This window comes from Mustela nigripes, chromosome 7, assembly GCF_022355385.1.
Source record: "Mustela nigripes isolate SB6536 chromosome 7, MUSNIG.SB6536, whole genome shotgun sequence".
In the NCBI taxonomy this organism is placed as follows: domain Eukaryota; kingdom Metazoa; phylum Chordata; class Mammalia; order Carnivora; family Mustelidae; genus Mustela; species Mustela nigripes.
The window spans coordinates 23,418,811-23,442,113 of NC_081563.1; the positions used below are offsets into that span (position 1 = coordinate 23,418,811).

Genomic DNA, 23,303 nt, shown 5'->3' on the forward strand with positions numbered 1-23,303 from the left:
AGATATCTTCTCTCTCTCTCTCCAGGAAAATGCGCTGTTCCTCTAAGAGAGGACCGGCCATAGCTTCCCCTGAGTGTCTTTGTGTCTTAGCCTCCATCACTCAGGAAGCAAGGACCATTGATGTCTGAATGCCTAGGCTGCTGCAGGGACTAAATCTTTCCAGGCATTAACCCACGGGCCAGGTTTATCTGAGCTCCCTGTCTTCAGCGGCTCAGAGCAAATTAACTGCTCCACTAATCAGTCAGCACAGAAGCGGGTAGCTGGCAAGCTGTGTGTGTGTGTGCGCGCGTGTGTGGGAGTGTGTGTATCTGGGGGAGAACTGGGGAAGGTTTAGTTGTTGTGTCAAACTGATAAACCAGCAATGCAGAGCATAGCTCTCATGTCCAATGGCATTTGTATCGATCCTGGGCAAAGAAGGAGTTGGAATCAGGGTTTTTTGTTCTTTTTGTTTGTTTGTTTGTTTTGTTTTGTTTCAGCGATTTGCCACTCAGTGTGGCACTTCCTTCAGCAGCTGTCCATTCTTTGGGCAGCCACGGTCATGGACATAGACCTTCTCCAGTACTCAGAGAGGATTTTGCTCAGTATTTCCCAAGGTGGGCTTGTGGGATGGAATTTGATCAAACAGGCCTGGGCATTCCTGGGTCGGATCGGTTCCCTGTGCGCAGGAATTATCTGTCTTTGCTCGACACTGATGTCCACCATGAATCAATAGGAGAGCAATGCTCTCTGATCATGCGTCTGACCACAGCATTCCTTCAAGCATGCATGTGAGCACATAGCTCCTCGGGGCACTGGTGTTCCCTTCAGGGATGCTGTTTAGACCAAGAGCCCACTTTTACAAGTGAGAAAACGGGCCCAGCGAAGGAGAACGATTTCTTTGGTTACAGCTTCTGAGGGGCTTTCCCCAAAAGGTAACGTATATACGAATAAAATGCAGGATAATATTGGTATCTGTTCCTTCCTAAAGTAGCTGCTCCTGGGCCATTTAGAGGGGAAGAGTCACGGGACAGGGGTTAGGAACTGTTTCACCAGTGAAAACCAGAATAGGTGTGTATTTTAAAGATTTACTTATTTATTTTAGAGAGAGAGCGAGTGAGCAGGGGAGGGGTAGAGGGAGAGGGAGAGAGAGAGAGAATCTCAAGCAGATTCCCTGCTGAGCATGGAGCCCGACACGGGGCTCGATCTCAGGACCCTGAGATCATGAACCGAAACCAAGAGTCAGATGTTTAACTGACTGAGCCAGCCAGGAGCACCCAGGATAAGGATTTATTTCAAATCTATGCATATAAGAGCAAGAGAGAAAGGCGAAAGGAAGAAGCAGGTACAAAAAGCAGCATTGCCCGAAAGGTTGAGAAGTTCCTGCTGCTGGGGCCTCGTATTTCCTGGCTCCTGATGTGGCCGACTTTTCACCGGCACCAAATCCCCCAATGCGTTTTGGAGCCAGAACTGGTCTGGCAACCTTGGAGCCCAAAGCCGAGGCTTTCACCTGGACACTGTGATCTCTGGGATCCAGGAGCCTCCTGAGTCTGGAAGCATCTTCTCAGAGCCACTACCCATGGGCATTGCCATGTTCCAAATAGGTACAGACACTGTTGTGGTTAATGACTGCTGCCTTTAATTGAGAGGTTACTGACCCCTTAATGGCTTCTGTCATTATTGATTGAATCAACGGATACCAAAGATGGCTATTAGCCTGTATCGGGCGTATCTTAAACCCTCAATAAATATTTGTTGAATAAAGATTGGGTCTGTAAAATTATTTTGACATGACTCTTTCCTTCTTGAGAAGGTGGGGTCCTGGGACCAAATGAGGTTTTTATGAATTTTGTTTCCATGACGGACGGGGTTGGCTGGAGCATCCGTTCTGTCCCATCGTGCCTGTACATATTGGTTCTGTCACTTCGTGTCTGCACACCTGTTGTCTAAAGCCAGAGGTCCTTCGGTTCTGATAGTCTGTGCAGCTGCTGGACCCACGAGATGGCAGGAACAGAGGACCGAGACCTTGTCTGACTCTGAATGCCCAGCCAAGCACTTGCACACAGCAGGTCTCAGGGAAGTCCTGAGAGTATCAGGGCGTTCGAACAAACGGACCAGGGGGAACTCAGGCCTTGGAATCCAAAAGAACGTTATAGCTCTACCCACCATCTTTCAGTGCGTACTTCTCCAGCAGCGATGCTCACTGGCCAGTCCCTCCATCCTTCATCCCGTGAGGGTTACCAGTATAGCGCCCCCTGCCCATGACAATGGATATTCCTTTCTTGTAGTCAACCCAGTCCCCACCTGGCTAAGCTGTGGCTCTGGGAATCCATGCCCAATGTCCAGCAAATCTCCCAACCCCCCAGGGAAGCTGCGGCCACAGATACGTGCCAGGGCTCCCTCTGGGGAGCTATCATCCAACACGTAAAATTCCTTCTTTTGGGGGCACCTCGGGAAGGACCAGCTCACCTAGGATGGGTGGGTGCGTGTGAAAGCGAGGAGGATGTGGGGGCGCTACCAGGACTTGGGGGCAGGGCTGGCAAAGAGAGCCACATGGAGGGAGTGGGGTCAAGGCTTAGAAGAGTGGATTTGGTGAGTGGGATCCTGACCCTCAGAAGCAGCTCTCCCAAGGAGAGTCGCCCAGCTCCCGGCTGTGGGCATCCCCATCCCCTGGGCAACACCTGCCCTGAGAGATCACAACCTGGCCTCAGGCTCCTTAGGGTGGAGCAGGGGTAGGAGGTGGTGAGGTGGGAATGATCTGCCTTTCCTTGCTGGTACTTTGCTCTTTGGGGCAATACCCCAATCATCCTTATCATCATACTAGAGAGATGCTTTTGCTTGCAAGAGAGAGGGAAGTTCCACCGCCACCCCCCAAGTCCTTGGTCTTGCCAAGTGACGGGGTCCCAGTTCCCTGTACAAGCAATTCTGTCATTTGTGTGCACAATATTGCCTTCTCAAGCCTCGGGAATGTCCAGGAGGAAAACCAGAGCTAGGTCTCTTTCCAAAGTGTGATGCCATGTGTCTTTATTTGACCTAAGCCAGAAGCACTACTGAGAATCTCCGGGCACAAGAGCTGAAGGTCTTTGACTTGCTGAGTGGTGGTGGGAAGGTCTTGAGGCTGGTGCCCATACCTGGCACAGATGCTGGCACAGCTGGCTGTATGGGCACTCAGTGACCCAACCTCATCTTGGTAGTCCTTGGCTTCCTGAAGAGGATCATTGGGATAAGCAGATGGTAGGCTGGAGTGAGCTCTGAATCAGGCGTCCCAAGCTCTGAGTTCTCGTCTCGGCTCTTCCGCTTCCTGTGTGACCTCAGCAAGTCACCTAACCTCTCTGAGTCACAGTGTTCTTACTTGTGAAATTAAGGTAAGATCTACACCCTCTACTGCACATGAGGGCATTTTCAGAAATGTGGTCACCACGAGGAAGATGAAGGCAATGCTGATGACGGTTATCATGAGACCGGGCTGGTCTAGCTCGCTGCTCCCTTTGGCCACCTGCTGGCTGTGACAGCTGTGCACGCTCATCTTTGCAGGGAGTTAGACCGGTTTCTTCTCAGAGGCTGAGAGGTCACGTGAGGCTCCCAGGGCTCAGGGATCCTAACTTTAATCTGATTGACAGTGGGGATGAGGGCAGGTGTGACCTTTCCAGGTTTCAGCCTCCAGTCCAAGTCCCTGAAAACATTGTGTTCAGCTCTGGGCTTTCTGCAGCAAAGCTGCTATCTTCTTGCTCGGCTTTCCTGGGGGTGGGGAGAGTACCAGTCTTCCCTGTGGTTGTCACAGTCCAGCAGCTGAGGTCCTGGCTCGGGGATCAGCTGTGCTTCAGTTCCTGATGCTGAAGGCCTCCTGAAGACCCCAGCAGAGATAAGAGTGGGCAGCTGGACTCAGGGTATGCCCTGTGGGCTACGTCTTAGAGTTCAGAACCATCTCTGGGATGGTCCAGTCCAGCCCTTGGATTTCACACTGCCGGTCTTGAGGTTAGGGCACTCACAGTCCGAAGCCACATGGTTGTCTAATGGCCAGTCAGGGCTGGGGGGGGTGACTCATTCCTGGGTCTACCTAGGTTTCTTGGCTCCTCCAAGCTCCAGCCCCTTAATCACGACACACATGCAGAACCTTCATAAATATTTCAGTATTTTATTTTCACAGGAAATCTACAAGGTCAGGATGTCCCCACTTAAGAGATGAAGCTAGTGGGGTTGAGAATGAGTAGACGTAGAATGCCCTGTCCCCAAGTCAGCTGAGCGAATGACATGGCCGGTATGAGAGTCCCCTCTGTGCTTGTCCCTAATTCTTGGAATCAGCAGGCCACAAAAGTGGATTCAGGTGGGAGGACCCCTTGCACAAGCCCGGCTCAAGCTCCCCAGGATGGGCTCAGCCGGTGTCCCCCTTTCTGTCCCCTCTCTCCCGGCCATTCCCCCCACATCTGAGCCTCAGGGTCGACTCCCCTCTCGCTGAGGGTGTGGCTCCTCGGGCTGCCCACTCTCACTCCTCCCGGCCTCTGCTCCATTCCCTGGCGCAACCACGAGGGCGACACTGGGCCTCACTCACCGGGCGAGGGCGGGTCTCCCGGAGGAAGGACTTGAGGTCTCCTCCTGCCATGAGTTCCAGCAGGATGAAGCGGGGTAGGGCCTGCAGACTGACCCCAATGCAGCGCACGATGTTCTGGTGGTTGAATTTGCTGCAGAGCAGAGGGGGAGTGACCACATTTAACTGAGCTGAGTCTGGGAAAATCTTAAGCAGGAAAAGCGGGAAACCAAGTTCTGTTTTCTGCAACCGCATTATGTAAGTGTGGGTAGCAGGGATCCCACAAGGAGCCTAGGCTGGGGGGCATCTCACCGCTCAGCAGGCAGAAGCAGAGGGCATGCCGGGCAGGGGTTCAGTGCTGGACAGGAGGCAGGAGGACGCCACGCAGTCCTTGGTGAGGGAGTAGGGGTGGAGAGAGTGACCAGGCTCTTGGACATCGGGGCACGGACTGCTGCCTAGGATTCATGGGGGAGCTCTTCGTGGAAGCCGTCAGGCAGAGAAGCTGAAGGAACTGCTTCCTCCAGGGAACGCATGTGAACGAGAGTGAGGAAGAGGGCCCTAGGCACATTCCCTGGGGGTGCTCATGGGGAGGGACTGAGTCTGGCCACGAGGCCCTACGATTTGGGTCTTCTTGTTAATGGGATCCTGTTAGGACATGGGGGGGGGGTGGCAATAGGGCCGGTGCACTCCTTGTGGGCACAGTCGTGCAGAGCTGAAGGACCACACCGCTCTTCACTGAAATCCGGTAGTGATGGGCTAGCAGCCAACTGAGAGATGGCATGATTTGGGTCTCCTTCCATATCAACTTACACTTTCCAAGTTGTATTCAGCAATCACGGCTTACGTGTCTAATCGTTAAATATGTTACCCTAAGAGCAAGGGAGCCCATCCTCTGAGATCTATGCCCCATGGGCACCTCACAGGCTGTCCTAGCCTTATTCCCCTGCCACTTCCACACGGTGGGGGATGGGAACCCCAACCACTCCATTTTGTCTGGAGGTTCGAGGCTCTCCTGTGTCAGAGGAGGCCGTAAGCATGGTAAGATATCAAGGTCAAGCACCTGTGTCCTCTTGAAGGCGATCTGCTGCCAGAGCACATGCCCTCAGGAGCCCTGGGCACTGAGATTTCCAGGGAGGGGCCCCAGAGCCACATGCTGAAGGGTGCAAGCCAGCTGGTCGGGACCAGGGTGCGGGGGCCTTCCTCATCTTAGGGAGCATTTCCTTTCCACAAGATCTGAGAGCTGGTTTGGGGAAGGGCCTTGTGGAAGAGTCACCTGGGTTAAAAGTGTATGTCTTCCCCTGTCAACAACTAGCATGCGATTAAGAAAAGGGAGCACCCCGCTGGATGACACAGGGGTGCTCGTTGAAGGCAGAGTGACATCTCCATTATTAGGCCGCAGAGATATTTTTCCCGGACAACCACCTGGGGCTATTTCCCTCCGGTAGGCTGTGTTAAGAATTTTAGGGCGTCTACTGGTGGAGAGGAAGGGGGCGCTGGGGGACAACACCGCTTCCCTTGGAGACTGACAGGAATGTCTAGCCGGGGAGCAGGTGCCTCTCTGTGGCTTTAGTTACCTGATAATCAGGGCCTCCATGAGGAAATCCAGTTCGTCCTGTTCAGAACACACTTCCGGCAGCGTCTGGGCACAGAAGGGGAGGGTGAGAAGGAGAAGGCTGTGAGCCAAGGCGGGCGGAGGCTGTCGGCCAGAGCTGAGGCCCACAGAGACTGCCGGCCAAGGTCAGGCCCAAGGTGGGGCCGCCTCTTACCTTTACGGCCACTTGCAGGGGGCTCGGGTCGCTGGGCGCTCCAGACACCTGACCTTCATACACCTCCCCAAACGCACCGTGGCCCAGCCCCCTGCGCGCAGGAAAAGGCAGGGTGAGGCAGAGCGGCGGAGGTGGGGGGCAGGAGAAGGAGACACACAAGAGGCAGGGGTCACATACACACGCAACGCCCCCCACACCTGGCCTTACTAGACCACCCCAGGCCTCCACTACCTTATCTGAAACCCAGTAAGAAAGGTTCCAACTGGGGATTCAGGACAGTGGTTGAATGTTCATTCATTCAATGAAGACTGACTAAGACTTTGATCTCTGCTGGGGTTGCAGAGGTGAAGACACGGCCCTGCCTGGGGAGAGGCTCCCACGCCCTGGGGAGGGACAGATCACTGGCAGACACTCCTGCGGGCTGTGCTCAGTCCGTGATGGAGGGCTCTGGAAGCTGCGAGAGGGGCACTTGGCTCCACCTGGAGAAGGCGGGGCCCAGAGGACTCCGGAGGGAGCTCTAGAGTGGATTTTGAGGCAGGCCCTCCTCTCACTGCAAACCCCGTAAATAGATGGGCTGTTGAAATAAACAATTAATACCTCCCCAAATGGCCCTGGACATGAAGCCTTCTCCCGGGAGGGCTGGAAATGACCCGAGAGGTGGCTTTGCTCGCCTCTTGTGGCTAGAAAAATCCATGGTACAGGAATGACATCCAGCCCCCCAGGACTCCTCCCCATGCGCCATCCCCCTCCCCCGCCGCCCGGAGTGGGGCACTCACCGGATGAGGGTGATGTTCTTCCGAGGCACCTCCTTCAGGTCACTGATAGAGGAGGTCTTGCCAGCAAAGCAGTAGTTGGGGTTGTAGTCTGTCATGATTGTGGAGGTGCGGAGTTTGCTCAGCTTGTACTCCGGGCTCTGAAGCTCCATCTGCATGGCCTGCAGCTCCTGGTGCTTCCGGCGGTACACTATGCACAGACGAAGGTTAGCTGCAAAGTGGCCCAACGCGGCCTGGACCAGGTCGCCTGGCCCCTTGGAGCCCAGGATGGGCTGCCTCCTCCAGGAAGCCCTCCTGGATCTCCATCTTCTCCTTGGGGATCTAAACGTTTCTATCACACTTAGTAAGAATAACAAAATGAAAGATCATTTAAAGGAGATGGACAGTTTAAAATCAAGTAAATGGACAAGATTTGATTGTCTCCTATGCAGAAGCCCGTCAGCTGGGGTCCTCTGAGGAGCAGACCCAAGACAGGATTCAGTGTGCAAGGATTTCATCAGAGGATGGCTGAGTGGTGGTGGGGAGGGGCAGGGGCAGGCTGGGAGAGCCATCAGGCGGTGGTGAAAGTCTGACCCTCAGTGTGAGCATGGAGGGAAGGTTGAGGGAAGACCCAGGAGGGCCACACAGTCTAAACAAGTTTCAGCAAGATTGCCGCAAGTTCCAAAGACAAAGTCGGCCCTCAGAGGGGGTTCCCTGTCTCCCCGGGACGGACCTGCCTCAGTCTGCTCAGCGCTGTCGCTGGGTGGGCCAAACGTGGTGGTGGCCTTGAGAATGCAGCTGGGTGTCCTGGTCCCTTGGCTTCCTACAGCTGGAAACTGCCAGAGACCGAAAAGCTCTCTCCGCCGGCGCCAGAGGACCCGCGTGCATTCTAACTCCATCTCCATTATTTACAGGCTCAGCAACACCGACCAGGTCACGCGCCCTCTTTGGGCCCAGCTTCCTTCTCTGCCAGCAGGGACAGTAACTCCTGCTTGTCCCCTAAGCACCCCCGCCCCCCTCTCCCTACCCTTGGGGATGGCATAATGAAATGAAGCCACCAATGTAAGATGGTTTTGAAAAATTCTGAAGAGCTCTACCAGGGTGGGTGACCATTATTCCTGCTCTTACTGTCCATCCGTGAGAACATTCTGTAGGGCCAAGTCTGTGGGAGGTAGGACGAACCTGGGATGCACAAAATGGCTTCTGTTTGGAAAGCCCAGCCTCCCTAGTCAGAGGCCAGGGCAAGCAAATCAACGGCTGTGGGCTCAGGGCCCGCCTCTCTGAAATGGACCAACCGCGCTCTGGAGCTAAGCGAGGATTCAGTGACCCAAAGTGTGTAAGTCACCTGGCACGTGGTAAGTGTGCAGCAAGTGGACGCTCTCATCATCCTGTCTCTTGGAAAGACGGCGTCATATAGAGAAATAGTGCCGGTTGCCCTCCCCCTGTCCACCCCTGACTCCCTAACTGGCCCCCCAGGCCCCCAAAGGGGCTGCTCTGAAAGCCTGCTGAGCCTTCCCTCTGCCTGCCTTCATGTCCCTGGCCTCCAGCCCCATGCATTTCCAGCAGTAAGGGCCTGACTTGACCACGGTGAGCCCTCTGAGACCTGTCTATCAGCTCCTTGGCTCACAGGCCTAACAGAAACACTTATAAACTAACTTTGCATTGCCTGCTTGACGTGGGGAAGGGCGGGGCTGGGGGTGTTCCCTGGGGAGTGAGCAAAGCCAGGTGTCCCCGGGAGCCTATGTCTGATGGCAGCTGGAAGTGAACTTTGGGGGTGAGGCAATCTTTAGCGACTGTGTCCTCCTCTGCAGAGTGCCTGTAGAAGGCTCAATATGGGGTCGAAGCATGGAATCAGCAGTTCCTCTAGGGAAGGAACGTGGTGCTGGGGGCTGGGGGAGGGGTCTTCTATTGAGGCTGGCTTGGACTGCTCTAATCACCACCCACCCAAAGCGACACCTCTGTATCAACAGCAAAGCAGGAGATGTGTTCTGTTCCACCTGATCGGCCATCCTCATGACCCCGCTCCCAACCCCATGCCGCCCCGGAAGCCCCAGGGCTCTGGCACACTCACCAATCATGATGCCTGAGAAAGCCAGGACCAGGGCGGCCACGAGGGCGGAGGTCACGACAGACAGGACCAGTGAGAGCGGCAGGTGGGGCTCTGGGGTGGGAGACACTGCAAGATAGGTCCCAGCGGGGCACTAGTGACATCGCTGATCGCCCTCGGAGCTACTCCCAGAGAGAAATACCCTCCCCAACCTGGACCAATGCCAGCCGCTCCTCCCCCACCCTGGAGGCCTTCTTCTGCAGACGGCTGGGGGCAGGAAGTGGGCTCATTCTGGTTTACGACTTTCAATAGTAGCTTTTGGGTGGAGGGAACTCCTGGCAGGGATAAATATCAAATTCTGGACATTGATCCCAGATGTCAAGGGCACAACGACAGTAGGAGGGTAGGAAGGTGAGCCAGGAATGGCTATGGAAGAGATTCATTGTCCTTAGGTGGGCACAGACTCAGGACGACCCAGGAGCAGAGGGTGCCTGAGAGTGACACCGGCGACTGAGTTACTGCCCACGGTCCCTGCGCACTGGGCCCGGAGTGCCGGAGAGAGGGTCTGGGTGCACACCTGTACAGCCCACACCAGGACAGCCTGCCTGGTCCTGGACACTAGATCTCACAAGGACACCGTCACTGGAACGCCAGCAGACGCAGGACACGGGATGGGGAGGAGACACAAAAGTGTCCCGTGTGAACTGATGGAAACAAATGCCTTATTCCATCTGGAGACTTGTAGCAGGAGGAGGACACAGCTCTGTCTTCAAGCACCTGAGAGGTTTTGCAAGTCCAGCTTGCAAACTCTCGATGGGGCAGTGAGGTCCCTGGCATGCAGGGTGGGTGTTCAGTGTAGACAGAAATGTCCCTTGGTAGGAGTGTGGGGGTTCACGCCCTGGCTTACAAGTGGGACTGGACACGTTGGGGCTTTCTCCTCGGCCACGACCTGCCTTTCACACACAGGACCCTCTGCCCAGTCCTCAGAGCGCCCGTATTGGGGCAGACAGACAGGGGTCAGATGCTTACAAAACTATGTCTGAGGTGTCCCAGAATCACAGACACCAGCTGCAGCCACCGTCGGTTCATACTCTGGGCCCGTCACCGCGCTCCCTGCCCTCTTACCGATGCAGGAGACGCCATCCTCAGCCAGCACTGTCCCGTGGTCACAGAAGCAGATGACCTTGTGGCTCTCGGGGTCCATGTGGCACTCGTCTCCCTCACAGTGGCTGCAGTTTAGATAATGCTTAATATTCACTTCCCCGTGGCCCTCCATCACTGGCGACAAGAAGGGAGGGTCAGCCTCGGCTCGTGGCAGGGAGGACCAGCCCGCACCACCCCGCACCCTGCTCCTGGCGTCTCTGCTTTATCTCTAGCGGGTTGGGGTGGGTTCTCTGGCCCCCGTCCCTCTGTCCCCCCTCCCCTGAAGGACCGCGGTGGGGAGGGATGTCCCTGACGCATCTGAAGCAGCTCAGGAGACACGAGGATGCATTTTTGCAGGCAGAGGGGAGGCTCCGAGTGTGAGCCCCTCGGGCGGGCTAGCCCAGCTCCGGGGACTATAACTGTTGCATTTTCTAGGACCGGCCTGCCTGAAAGTCAGTCTTTTGCCTCTAGGTCTGTATCAGACCACACATCCTGCTGAGATGAGCGGCGGGAAGCCTGGCCTGTGAGGGACCCGTGATCGTGCCTTTGTATCTTGGACTCGTGTCCGTGGCCCTGAGGTTTTGTCTGGGCGGGAGAACTGGCCGGAGCGGGTCAGTTGTGTCGCTTGGCGGAGGGGATACCTTTTAGAGCAGGGGTGTACAGGGTGCCCAGCGGACTGATGAAGGAAACCCCGTCCTCCCCGTCCATCTCGGGGTCATTGTTTGAGGCCGCGTTGCCGCCTGTGCCAAACCAGAGAAGAGTTGAGCGCAGAGAGGCGGGGGGCCCAGGTCTCAGCACATCTGCGCTCAGCGGGGCATGCAGGGGGCCCCCCGGGGCGGGGAAGGGCCTCAGGGTGGGGCGGTGGGGAGGGAAGGGAGGCCTGGGGCACAGGGGTGGCACTTGGGGAGGGGCTCAGTAGATGAGGGGTGTCAGGGCCGCCTTCCCTCCAGGTCCGGGCCAGCCCCTTACCGGGGAGGCCCCGCCACTGCACTGGGGCTGCTGGGAAGCAGGTCATGTGAACAAGAATCAGAAGGGGTCTCGTGTCCTCAGGCTGGACTAGCCCCTTGCTGCCTTTTCCAGAACTGGCCAGGCCAGTAGCACTGAGGAGTTGCTCTCCAGTCCCATGGGGTCAGGCTGAGGCATGGGGGGGGAGGGGATGGGCCCCTGTGCCTTTAGGCTCCTGTCCCTCCTTTCAGCTGGGCTGGGTGATCTCTGGGCTCCCCCCTCAGGCTCCTCCCTCCCACCCAGAGTTTGGAAAAGAAGAGCGTCTGGTCAACACAAGCATCTCACACACAGCGTAAAGCAAAACACAGACAGAACATCACAGTGCGGGCATGCATTGTTTCCTAATCTGTGGGGATGACGGAGCCTCCGTCTTCCAGCCTCCCAGCCTCCCAGCCTCGCAGCTTCAGAAGGCTCTCGAGCTCTGCTCTGAAGCTCGGAGGAGAGCTGGGGCCAGTGGCTGGCAGCTGGCTGACGGGCTGGGCTGGGGCTGCCCCTCGGCATAGAGAGGGGCAAAGTTCTGGAAGCTGGTGGGCTGGGGCAGGGAAGGGAGAGGGTGAGGCCAGAGGCCACAGACCAGGCCCTCAGGGAAATGGCTTGGCAAAGACTCAGGCCAGGACGTCCAAAGGGAGGCACGGGCCTGGGGAGTGTGGCTGCCAAGGTTCTCGTGCCGGTGCGCCATTAGGGGTTGCTCAGAGAATAGTCTAGGAAATCAAAGCCCTTGATCATTGGCTTTGGGGGGGTGGTCATCAAGAATGCACGAGGTCTTGAAGCTGTTGGTATTGAAGCCTCGAGGCAGGATGTTGGCGCGAGAGCCAACACCCTGCCTCTGGCTGGTCCTATGGGGCTGAGAGGAAGGCGTGCATGGTGACATCACAGTCCACACTTGGGGTGGGCAGGGGAGGGCAGGCGAGGGCCAGGGAGAGGACAGGGAGAGCCTAGGACTAAGAGGGGAGGGAGTGACACCTTGAACACGAATCATCTTTACCTATATATCCTCCGCCTCCTCCACCTGAGGAGCACCCCCCTCCACCCCCTCCGAAACCCCCTCTGGTCTCCCACCCCCACTTCTTCATGGCCTGGGGGCAGGAATGTCCTCCGGTGGCACCCTCCAGCAAAGATTTTCCAGACCACAGCAAGGAAGTGTTATCATTCCAGCCACCTCCGCCACCTGCAGGAAGAGATGGAGAAAACCCCAAATAAGGGGGTGCCGGCCAGGGGAGGCAGGACGCTGCGGACTCTGAGGATGCTTGCTCCGGCAACAGCGCCCAGCGGCTGGGGAGGGCTCCGGGTTTCAGGATCCACAGCTGGAAAAACAAGAGTGTGCCCTCTGCCCTCGTGAGACCGGCTTTGGCCACAGCCATGTGGGGACTTGGTTTCTTTAATGCTTCGCATCCCAGCAAGGACTGGGACCTGCCGGTCTGTGGGCAGCCAACCATCAAAACCCTGCTGGGGTCACTGCGGCGGGGCTCCTCTACACGGATCCTGGACTAGGCCAGACAACCCAGTGGGCTTTATTGTGTTACTGGCTCTGAAACCGTGGGCCAGCTATTCTCCGTTCTGAGCCTCAGTTTCCTCACCTGTAGCTCGGGGATAGTAAGACTTGCCTCATTGGGTTGGTGTTCAGACCGAAGGGGACAGTGGGCGTGCCAAACGCTTCCTAAACCATGACGGTTGGGCGTGAGAGGTAGAAAATCGGTGTGCAGAGGTTTTCACACTCTGAAGCTTCGTTTTGCTGGACCACTTCTAAAGAGCTGCTCCAAGGTCAGGGGCAGGGGAGATGGGAAGATGGGGTTGGGGTAGGGGTTGAGGAAAGGGGTGGGCAGTCCCCTCGGGATGACAGTCACTGGAGCTGTGCTTCCCAACGCCTGGGACTGCTCTGAACTCTCGGGGAGGAAATGTTATTTACAGAGCTGAGGTCGAAGGCAACTTTATCTTTAGGCCACAGGCCAGCCACAGTCAATCTCTCCTGCTGGCCCTTGAGAGTCCAGGGCCCTCTCTGTGTCCTCCTATATTGTTCCATATGACATTTCAACAGGCAGTCTGCTCCAGAAGACCCCACCATGTTCTCCGTTCCAGCAGGCGATGGGTGGGGAGGACCTGGAGAAACAGCCGTCGTGGGTCTGTGGAACCACGAGGGTTAACGGGCCTGGAAGGGCCTTCTGGAAGAATGTGTGGCAGAGGCGCTTCTGGACCCCCAGGGGGCAGCAGAGGGACGTCTAGGTGTGGGATCTGAAGATGGAGATCACTACTGTGCTAGAGAGAAGGAGCCGGGTTTTAGGACAGGAGGCCAAGGTCAGGAACAAGCTCCGTCTAGAACAGGGACGATCAGAACTGAATCGAGGCCCCCAGGAAAGTCAGCTTTGGGAGCTGCAGGCCTGTGGCATCTGGCCTGGGTTTCAAGCAGCTGGCCTCCCTTCTGTCAGCCAGAGGGTGGCACATGGGCCTTTCAGGGCCGTTGATGTCTCGGGGCAAAGGGAAGGCCCCTTGGCAACATTAGGGACCTGAAGTGGGCCGTGAGCGTGGTAAATAAATTAGGATGACCTCGCCCTGATACCGTGTCTGCCCCTGCCCACCTCCCCACCGGTGCCCGTGACTCTACCTTGCGCCCAGAGCAATCCCAGGCTGGGGGGTTTCTGACCCCCACCCCCACTCTGTCTTAGAGCTTTTAAGCAAATATATGGAAAATAAAACAACCTGCCAGAGCGCCAGGACCAGCACTGGGTCGTCCTCGTCCTCACTGAGGTCCCAACCCCCATTTCTACGCTTCCTTCTCTTCTAGCCATCTCTCACTAGGAGGGCAAGTTTGAGTACTTGCTTAATTAACCTCGAATCTTAAATGCCTCCCAAGATCCTTGGTCTGACTGTGGAGAAAAGAAAATATAAAACTGAACCGCATTTTCTCTTCAGACATGGCCGGCTTCCGAGGAATCCGAATTCACACCCCCTTCGGTGTCCGTCTCCGATTTCTGTGTGGCTGGCTCTCACTTGGGAGCATGGATTGCCAGACCAAGGAGGTTCCTGAAAGAGCTTTTCCAGCTAGACGTGCGAGCTGGTAGCCCGGGGCCTGGAGGCGCTAACCACAGGGCCAGGGAGGCCTGACTGTGCCCACGTTGCTGCCACCTGCTCACGTCCATCTGCATTTGAGGAAAGCTGGGGAGGCTGGGCTGCCCGTCCCAGGGAGGCTGCCTGTCTCCTGTGCTCAGGGATCTCTGCAATCCAGACCCCACGTCAGTAAAGACACCTCCAGGTCCCCAGGCTGTAGCCCGCCCTCCCTCCCTCAACGTGGGTACCAGCCTCCAGAGCTCCCAGCTTCTCAAGCACCAGCAACCGGGATGCAGGTGTGTGATGATGCCGGGCCGAGCCCGAGTGCACACAGTCCCGGGGGCCGGTCCGGGGGAGGTGCGGGCTTACGGCGTCTTACCTGCGGCTCCGGAGTTGCCGTTCAGCCCCAGCACCGAGGAGTTATTCTCCAGTCTCTCTGGGTGGAACGTGTCTGTCTTGGCCCCATAGGCCCTGCCGCCACCGCCGGCTGCAATGATCAGGGGCACGGGCACGCCGTCCTTCATCTGTCCGGGGAGATGACCAGAGACTGAGAAAGCAAGCGGGGCTCCCACTCCAGGGACTCCTGAGCCACTGCCGCATTCAGAGTGTCAGGGTGTTTGCTGGGCTCTGGGTGACATCCCTGTGGTCGGAGGGCTTTGACCCCGTGTTGCAGCAACCCGTCCGCTCTCCCCATCCCCCGCCCCAGCTCCCATACCCGTCGGGGTTCAGTCCAAGAAGAAAAGCACTAAAGAGGTGGGATGGATCTTTTCTAGAAGCTGCTCACCCTGGCCTCAGAGGACTGGGCGCTGGTGCTTATAAGCATGGCTCTCTGCACCCCCATTCCTCCCTGCTCTCCGGGGCCTCTGGCTCTGACCTCCGTAACTTCAAGATTAAGCCCTCAGCATCACTGTCCAGGTGCAAGGACCTAGCAGAAGCCTTTGACTGCTTTTGATCATGTCAGAAAAACCCACCGTGGGACAGAGGAGGGCACCGTGGGACCGTCTGGAACTCTGAGGGAGGGTCGGCAACACCTGCATGGGTGTCTTACTGGGACTGGGACGTTGGCAAGAGAAGAAAGAACCTGCTTCTTCTCATTCAGATAGGGACCCCTACATCCCTCTGGGCCTTGCTTTGCTCATCTCCGGATGGGGCTAAAGACACCTGACATGCTCCATTCCCAGGGTTGTCATGAGAAGCCCACGTCCTGGGTCTGTGATGCCCGAGGTGAGCTGGGGCCGCCAGACTTACCTTAAACACGTAGGTGGCTCCGCCCCCGCCTCCGCCCCCTCCGGCCCACTCATGCACACTTCTGTTCACACGAATTTCTTCTTCTATCACGTTGTTCTCTCCAATGCAGACTTTCTGGATTAGTCGGTTTGTCTGTGAAACAAAAAGCCCCTCAGGTTGGTGCCCAAGGTTCTCTACTGGTGCCCAAGGTTCTTGCCAGCAGACCTTCAGTGCTTCATGATGGGCTCTGATGACCTCTCAGATAGTTCTGGTAGAACTGAAGTGACAAATATATATATACACATGCAGATAACTGTCACTAGAGAGTATTAGAGAAGGACCATAGGACAGCTTTGATAGAAAATGCATGGGAAGATGGGGGGTAGCAAGCAGCTTTGTTGCTGACTGGTAATCAAGGGGGACTGCCTGTAGGAAGTGGTGTTTAGTTGGGCCTTGAAGGACAGGGAGATTTTAAAACAGAGAATGAAGCAAAGTTAGGGCACTCGAGGGGAAGAGACTAGCATGAGCCCAGGGAGAAAGAGGTGAGGAGGGAATTTGGGGAAAAGTACAAGGAGTCTCTTTGGTTCAGAGAAGTCCATTTTAGGACAGAGAAACAGTCTAGGAGGACCTGTTAGGATCCTCCAGACTCTGAAGAAGGGATGACAAAGGCCCTAGATGGTGAGGTAGGGCTGGAGGGAGTGTAAATGCGAGTGAGTCAGGGAATTCAACTGGACAGTCAGATAATGGCCAGCAGCCTTAAATACAGTCAGACTTCATTCTCTAGGCAGTGGTGAGTCATTGAAGGTTTTTTTTGAGAAGTTTCAGTTTTGAAGTATCGTGGGGAAAGGACACAGCAGTGCGAGGCCAAGCTCAGATTTATTCCCAGCCCACCTTTGGGAAAATCATTTCTCCATTTTGGACACCTCTTCCCTCCCATCTAAGGTCCCACTTCTTGCCTCCATAAATCCCCTGCATAGTCCGAAATGGAGCTCTCTGTGTCCATGACGGAGAACAGGGTGGGGCCCCAGGAATCTGCAGATACCCCTGGATGACTGAGAAGTAGGTGCTCCAACCTCTCTGACCTCCAGGTGTGGAATGGGAATGCAGACACACAGTACACACAGCCACAGGCTTTAGGAGAGGTGTCTAGGGGGGTGTCTCCTGTGTTAGGGACTCAATAAACAGCTGCTGCTATTTCATGTGCTCCCGGTGTAGGCTCAGGCATCTAGGAGTCCCTGGGGTTGTGCAGGAAATCCCTGGGACCCAGAATCCGGGAATCCCCCAATAAAGAGGGCAGGGCTTCTGGAAGAATCAGCCTGTTTGTCTGGCACAGCAGCTAAGAAGAACGCTCCAAACATCCACCCGACTTTGGAGGAAAATGGCTTTTCTTTCACTTATTAGAAAAAAGGCCAATAAAACACCACATTTCCATTGAATGCTGCTGTGTAACCAGCCAGTGGACACGGCAATTCATCTTGAGCCACTCCTTATGCTAAAGCACTCAGGGGTGCCGGCAATGAGTGCTACAGAAATTTCCAGATAAATAGCCAAGATGCAATTTGTTTTATGGCATTTTGGATTTAATGATGGAAATAATTTGATATTTTTTAGAGTGGATTTAGTGCGGGTGGAAGGTTCTGAATTGCTATTGTAGAGAGCTGACATTTCTCCTGTGTGTGTGTGGGGGGGGGCTGTCCAGGTGGGAGGTAGAGGGGATGGGCTGGGAGTGGGAAACCCTGCTAACTGCTGCCGGGGGTGAGCATGAGATGGCAGGGGCATGCCCGGAGGGCTGAGCCTGGGGCCAGGGGACCCAAATGTGGGATGTCCACTGGCCACAGCGGAGCACAAAATACAGGGTCCAATCTGGCTTCTTGATGGGCTGTGCTGGAGATTTGCTGAGTCACGTCGGGTGAGGAACCTCACTTTCCTGGACCTGCCTCTTCCTGTGTAAGTCGAGGGGCTGTCCAGTCTGAACCAGTGATATGAAGAAGGTCTGTGCTCTTACACCCTGCTCCCCATCTCTCTGTCCAGCGGCAGTAGGACCTCCACCCTTTGGGGATGCCCTCTTCCTGTGAACGGAATTTCGAGGTGTCTGGGATTGCAGAAGTGGGAAGGAGGGAGCAGTTGAGCTGGGGAATGGCCTTTCTTCTAATGAGAGTCCAGACTCTCGCCCATCCTCCACTGCCCATCTCTGCTGGCTTCCAGAAGTCTCCACCAGGCTGTCCACCAGACCTCTCCTACCTTGCTCCCAAACCTGCTCCCTCTACACCATTCCCAGCTCAGGTGACGGCAGCTCCCTTATTCCCATGGCTCAAGTGCAATTCTTGGAGTCATCCTTGATCTTTTCTTTGTCTCAGTTCTTGAGCTAGTTGGGCAGGAAATCCTTTTGATTTTGCATCCCAAATATGTCCAGAATTCAGCCACCATCTTCATCATCTTCATGTCACCATCTTCACCCAAGCCACCATCATCTTTTGTCTGGACTAATGAAGTAACCACTGAATTCATTATGTTGACTCTTCCCTTGGTCCCAAGTGAACTCTTCGCTGTACAGCGGCCAAAGTGAGTCTTATAAATCACAGCTGCTCCCTATCCCACCTTTTCCCACCTTTAGGCTCAAAACCCTCCTATAGCTTAAAAATGTCCTGATGGTGGCCTGATCACCTCATCTCTCACCAACTCTCACTCTTGCTCCCCCTACTTACCCTGGATGAACCCTCCCACCTCAATGTCTTGGCTTCTGCTTGGCTACCATCCCCAGATATGTTCCTGGTTCGATCCCTTTCATGGCCAAATGCTCAGCTTTGTTCAATAAGCTTCCCTCGACCACCCTATCTATAATCGCAACTTACCCTACGCACCTGACTCTTGTTACCCTACTTCCGTTCACTGGTGCACTTTCACTTCCGGGTGCTCTGATGGCTAATATTACTAGTTATTGTTCTTCCCTTGTCCCCCAGTGGGAACGTTAGCTCCTTCAGAGCAAAGATTTTTCTTTTGTTCATGGATATATCTCAAGTTGCTAGAACAGTGACTGATAGATATTTGTTGAATACATTTGAATAATTGGGGGCTGTCTGGGTAGGTGCTGACCCTCACAATTTCTGCCTTGCGAGTGATGGAAGTTGTGAAATGTAACATTTAGGCCAGTGGTTTTTCTACTCTGGGGACACCTGGTCATATCTGGACACATTTTTGATCGTTAATCCTGGAGGATGCTACCTGCATTAGGGGGATAGAAGCCAGCGAGACTGCTAGAGAGCCTACGGTGCCCATAACAGTTGTCCACAACAAAGACTCATCCTCTCCAAAATGCCAATAATGCTGATGTCAAGAAAGCCGTGCCACCAGACTGCGTGGTCATGCCACCAGATGAGGCTTGGGAGAACTGGAGGAGCAGTAGCCGAGGGGGTTCTCAGCGGCTGAAGCCCATGTCAGGCTCAGGTGTGACCAGGCACAAAGGAAGAGCGACTGCACACAGATGTGCTGTTGAACCAGGAAAGCTGCCAAATTCTGCAGTTTAATTCTTAAGAGTGCACTCCATTCACTAGAGGATCCTCTTTAGGCACCATTTTTCTGCTTAGAGAGGACTGGAGATTGAAGTAGTGTGACAAAATATCCTTCTTTCTCTCTGTCCCAGTGACTCCTGCAGGAGGAGGTGTGGGGCCACAGGGAAGACCCAGGACTAACTGCCCTCCTCCCACCCCATACCGCCTTTCTCCCCCTCCCTGCTATCTCCGGCCCTACCAGCAGGGGGCCCAGCTGAGCCTGGGCTTCTTTAGAACTCTCCTTGTGCATTCCCAAAGTTTGAGAGCAAGTAGGTTGATTAATAACATGATAAAGTGCGGCAGCCCCGAGGAACAAGTAGATTACAATTGAATTAAAAAAAAAAAAAAAAAGGACTTAGTCCTGTGAAAAGACATAACTGATTACAATCCAATCAAGTAAAAGTCCCTTGCAGAAGTCAATGCAATCTCTCTGCTTAGATGAAAGAATTACATTAGCACTCGATACATTCCTGTGGAAATCACAGCAGCCTGTAACTTAATGACTTAATATATTATATCAGGTTCGAAAGTCCTGATTATAGTTGCTAAATAAAAGTTGCGGTCCAGACATTTCTCACGTGCAAGGTTGCACCTGCCGCGCTTACTCCTGTTGCTTTGTTTGAGCGCCGGCGGTTGGGGTGGGGGTGGGGGATGTGAGCTTTACTCTCCCTGTTGCTCCCAGCCTGAGGCCCGGCTTTCAGGAGACCTGAGTTTATTTTGTGGAATCGTACTGCTTACTGGGTAGTCCTGGTTCCCACATCTGTCTCCCAAGGCTGCTCTCGAATGGCTCTTGGAGAAGGGGCCTGGGACCCAGCTCCCTGCCGGGGCCCCACCCTAAGTGGAAGCTGGGCTTCAGGGGAGGGTGCGGCCTGGCCTCACAGTACCGTGTTCCTGCCAGGCCAGCCCGCACCACCAGGGTCCTGTCTCCCCCAACCCAGACAAGAGGCAAACCACTGGGATGCCCAGAGTCTCCACGGCTGCTACATTCTTAGTCTTCAGAGTCTCATTCTCCTGGCGGTTTTGGATCCCTGCTGGCTTTCTCAAGTCCTGCCATGGGAGCGCTCACTGTTTGACAGGTGAATACCCCAATGGGATCAGAATCCAGAAAGACAGGCTGTCTCTGGGGCTGCAGAGAGTGGCAGTCTGGCTTGTCAGATGATGGGCTCTAAGTGAGGAAGGGGAAAAGGGCATAGAAACCAATGCCCCAAAGTATGGGGCACGGCACTAGTGGGAGCCAGAGTCCCTCCTCCGTGCGGCATTGTGAGTGGCTTTGGAAAAGTCCCTTCCCTTCTGTGCTCTTGATTTTCCCATCTGTAAAATGTCCTGTTTATAATAGGGCTAAAGACAATGGTGCCCCAGCAAGCAAGTGTAGGAGATGGGCTTTAGCATGTAGTCTGCTGAGAAGAACAACCATTTACCCACTCAAGTAGGATCCAGTTTTTAAGTTTTAAGGGTCACTCTCAAAACCCGTGCCTCTTCCTTGGTTCCCGTGGGGATGTGAAACCCCAACAGCCATACCCAAATGGGCCCGGAAGGGGAGGGGCATGTGTAGGCAGAACGAGGGGTGAGTCCCGCCATCTTTGAAATACGAGCTCCCAGAAGGAGGGTATCCATGGTTGATGCCCTCCAAAGGGCCGCCCGGGGTTCTGTGATTGTGATGGAGATCCTGGTCCCTGTTCTGGAAACTTACGCTGGGGCAGGCGTCTTCCCCCTGTTGTCCAACCAGGATGTACAGAGTGTCGCCCTTCTCCAGGTTGAAGATGCCCAGCACAGACACTCCATGGGACCGCATCATGGTGTTCTTCCCGCCTTTCCCACCAGCAGCTCCGTAGCCTGAGATGCTGCAGTGGAACAAAGCACATGAAGACTGATTCCCTTCCTGCCAACCCAGGAGCTCCCAGGGGGCTCAGCGCCCCACCATCGTGGTCCTGATGGTTCTTCCCCTACTGCACCTTGTGTCAGCCATGAGGTCAGCAAGGAGGCTTCCTTTGCCCACAGTAAGAAAAGTACAGTCCTGTTGACAGAGGGCTAAGGAACTGCCTCATTCCCAGGGCCAGGAAGGTAAAGAACCAGTACGGGGTACGAGAGAGAAGAGAGGGAGAAGGAGAGGGAAGGCAGGGAGAGTCCGTTTTCATGGGGGGTGTTGGGGTGATGATTTCCTGAACACCTGGCATGTCCCATTATGGTTTCTTTCCCTTTTTGAGATCAAAGGACTCATGTGACCTTAGACAAATAAATGACTTAATGTTCCTGTTCTACATCTGTAAAATGGGGATAATAAGTGAACCTACATTCTAGCATGTATGTGTATGAGATTAAAAGAATTAAGACATGTAGCCATAGAACTGTGGCTGACACATAAGTTATCCATAGTATCATACAATTATTACAACTTATATTATGTATTATTGTTGTTATTGTTATTATTAATGGTGGAAGTCACAGTCATTGACTGGGTATACAGTTTTCAAGTTCCCTGGGTCTAGACACAAGGAGGTCCCACATGGAATGACTGAGGTCATTCCCGAGGTGAGCAGGGTTTCTGAGCACAGACTGTTTATTCCCACTAGTAACTCTTTCTAGAGCCAAGTGTATACAGAAAACAACAAATCATGGTGAATAAAAGCAGAGTTGAGGGGGAGCGCAGGATTATTTCTGTGCCTCTTAGGTTGTCGAGATGGAGTCACACAAGGACAGGAGGAGAAGAACTCAACTGGCGAACCTTATCAGAAAAGCAGCATGTCTTGAAGACAGCTGCACGCTAGTTTCAAATGCCTCCCCAGAGACCATCTGCCAGGGAAAGGGTCTTGGGAGGTTTTCATGTCTCCATGCATTCAGATCCAAGGTCCTTTATGGAAAGCATTCAGGAAGAGATGTGAGGCGGTTTGTACATGTGCACACGTGGTGGCTTCTCCACCTGTAATTCTAGGAAACGTCTCATGTCTCAAGTGCGAGGGGCCTCCTGGGGGCTCTCCTAAGGCAGAACTAAGCCCCTCTGTGCAGAGAGAAGCCTGGAGGGCTGGCTGATTGCTAATGCGGCAGGTGAAGACCTGAGATCTCCATGGAATGCCATGGAGAGTCTGATGTCTGTCACCCTGTTGGTGGCCAGACACGGACTGGAGCTCACTGAAAGCTGACATGGCTCAAGGCTGTATGCATAAGGGGAGACTGGAAATGGGCTTCCGCACCTCCTGGGGCTTCCAAAGAAACTGGAGAGGCAGTTACCATTATGAAAAGAGGAGTCTCACCCTAAGAGTGGCTGTATTAGGGAGACAGAGAGGCTCTGGGTTTCTATGACCAGAGTGGACCGTTTCCTAGCTATGTGTCCTCTTGGAGTCCCAGAAGTCAAAGAAGAATTGTATCTTCTCTGAACTCACAGGGTAGCAGAGAGGTTCAACGTCAAAAGGAGATCATAGGTGAAAGCCCCGAGAAAGTGACAATCTTGGCACGAAGTCCTGAAAGTCAGATAGGTGTTCGGGGCTGGGAAGGGAGACAGGACCATGATAGGCAATGGAGCAGTGGCATGCCACTGCTGGATGTTGGGGACTGAGGTCTGAACTTGTCCTCGTGGCAGAGATGTCGGATGGGCAGGATGGTCACACAGGGAGACAGAGGTGAAGGATAGGAGTCGGGCTTGTGTGAGTGGAAGTGAAGAGGCAGGGAAGCCTCTGGTAGGTGTGGCTGCAGCAGGTGCCGGAGCTGGGCAGCGAGAGGACCCGGCTCTGCAGGACGGGGTAGGGGCTGGTTCCTGAGCATCCTACAAGGCGGCAGGTGTGAATGCATAGGGCATCTCCCCAGTAGCCATAAACAGTAGCTGCTAGTAATTCACTTGACAGGTGAGGACACTGAGGCTCAGAGACCAAAAAACTCATCTGAGGCTACACAGCTGGTCACTGGCAGACCCTGGTCCAAGCCCCCATCCCCTCAAAGAGGCCACGTTCTCTCCAACATGCTGGTGCGAGGCTTATCTGGATGCATGGCAGCGCGGTCCCACATGCTACTGGCCCAGCGTCGCTCCTGACCCATTAGAAATGGAGAAGGTGGCCAGGACTGTTGAGGGAAAGGAAGACATATTGGTGACAGGCAAGCAGCAGGATTATTTAGCTCAGAGAAGGGAAGCCTAGGGCAGGGGTGGGTGGTGGTGGGGCTCACTCCCATTGCCCCCCACCCCCGCTCCAGGGATGAACTGTGTAGAATCTAGAGAGAGCGTGTGGTCGGCGGGGGGGTCCGTAACTCTTCGTCAGATCGGAACAGTTATGCTTCTCCATTTCT

At 54.7% G+C, this 23,303-nt stretch overlaps 1 protein-coding gene across 1 annotated transcript in view; it reads right to left on the reverse strand.

The window, feature by feature from the left end:
• Positions 1–23,303, reverse strand: part of ALK (ALK receptor tyrosine kinase) — a 673,357-nt gene that overhangs the window by 22,960 nt on the left and 627,094 nt on the right. The window contains exons 13-23 of the mRNA XM_059405373.1: positions 20,722–20,872; positions 15,505–15,636; positions 14,636–14,780; positions 12,200–12,382; positions 10,851–10,949; positions 10,192–10,344; positions 9,091–9,195; positions 7,044–7,230; positions 6,268–6,358; positions 6,076–6,140; positions 4,526–4,655 (exon numbers count right to left, since the gene is read on the reverse strand). Of these exons, the coding sequence (XP_059261356.1) occupies positions 4,526–4,655; positions 6,076–6,140; positions 6,268–6,358; positions 7,044–7,230; positions 9,091–9,195; positions 10,192–10,344; positions 10,851–10,949; positions 12,200–12,382; positions 14,636–14,780; positions 15,505–15,636; positions 20,722–20,872 (1,441 nt within the window). The remainder of the gene's footprint in view (positions 1–4,525; positions 4,656–6,075; positions 6,141–6,267; positions 6,359–7,043; positions 7,231–9,090; positions 9,196–10,191; positions 10,345–10,850; positions 10,950–12,199; positions 12,383–14,635; positions 14,781–15,504; positions 15,637–20,721; positions 20,873–23,303) is intronic.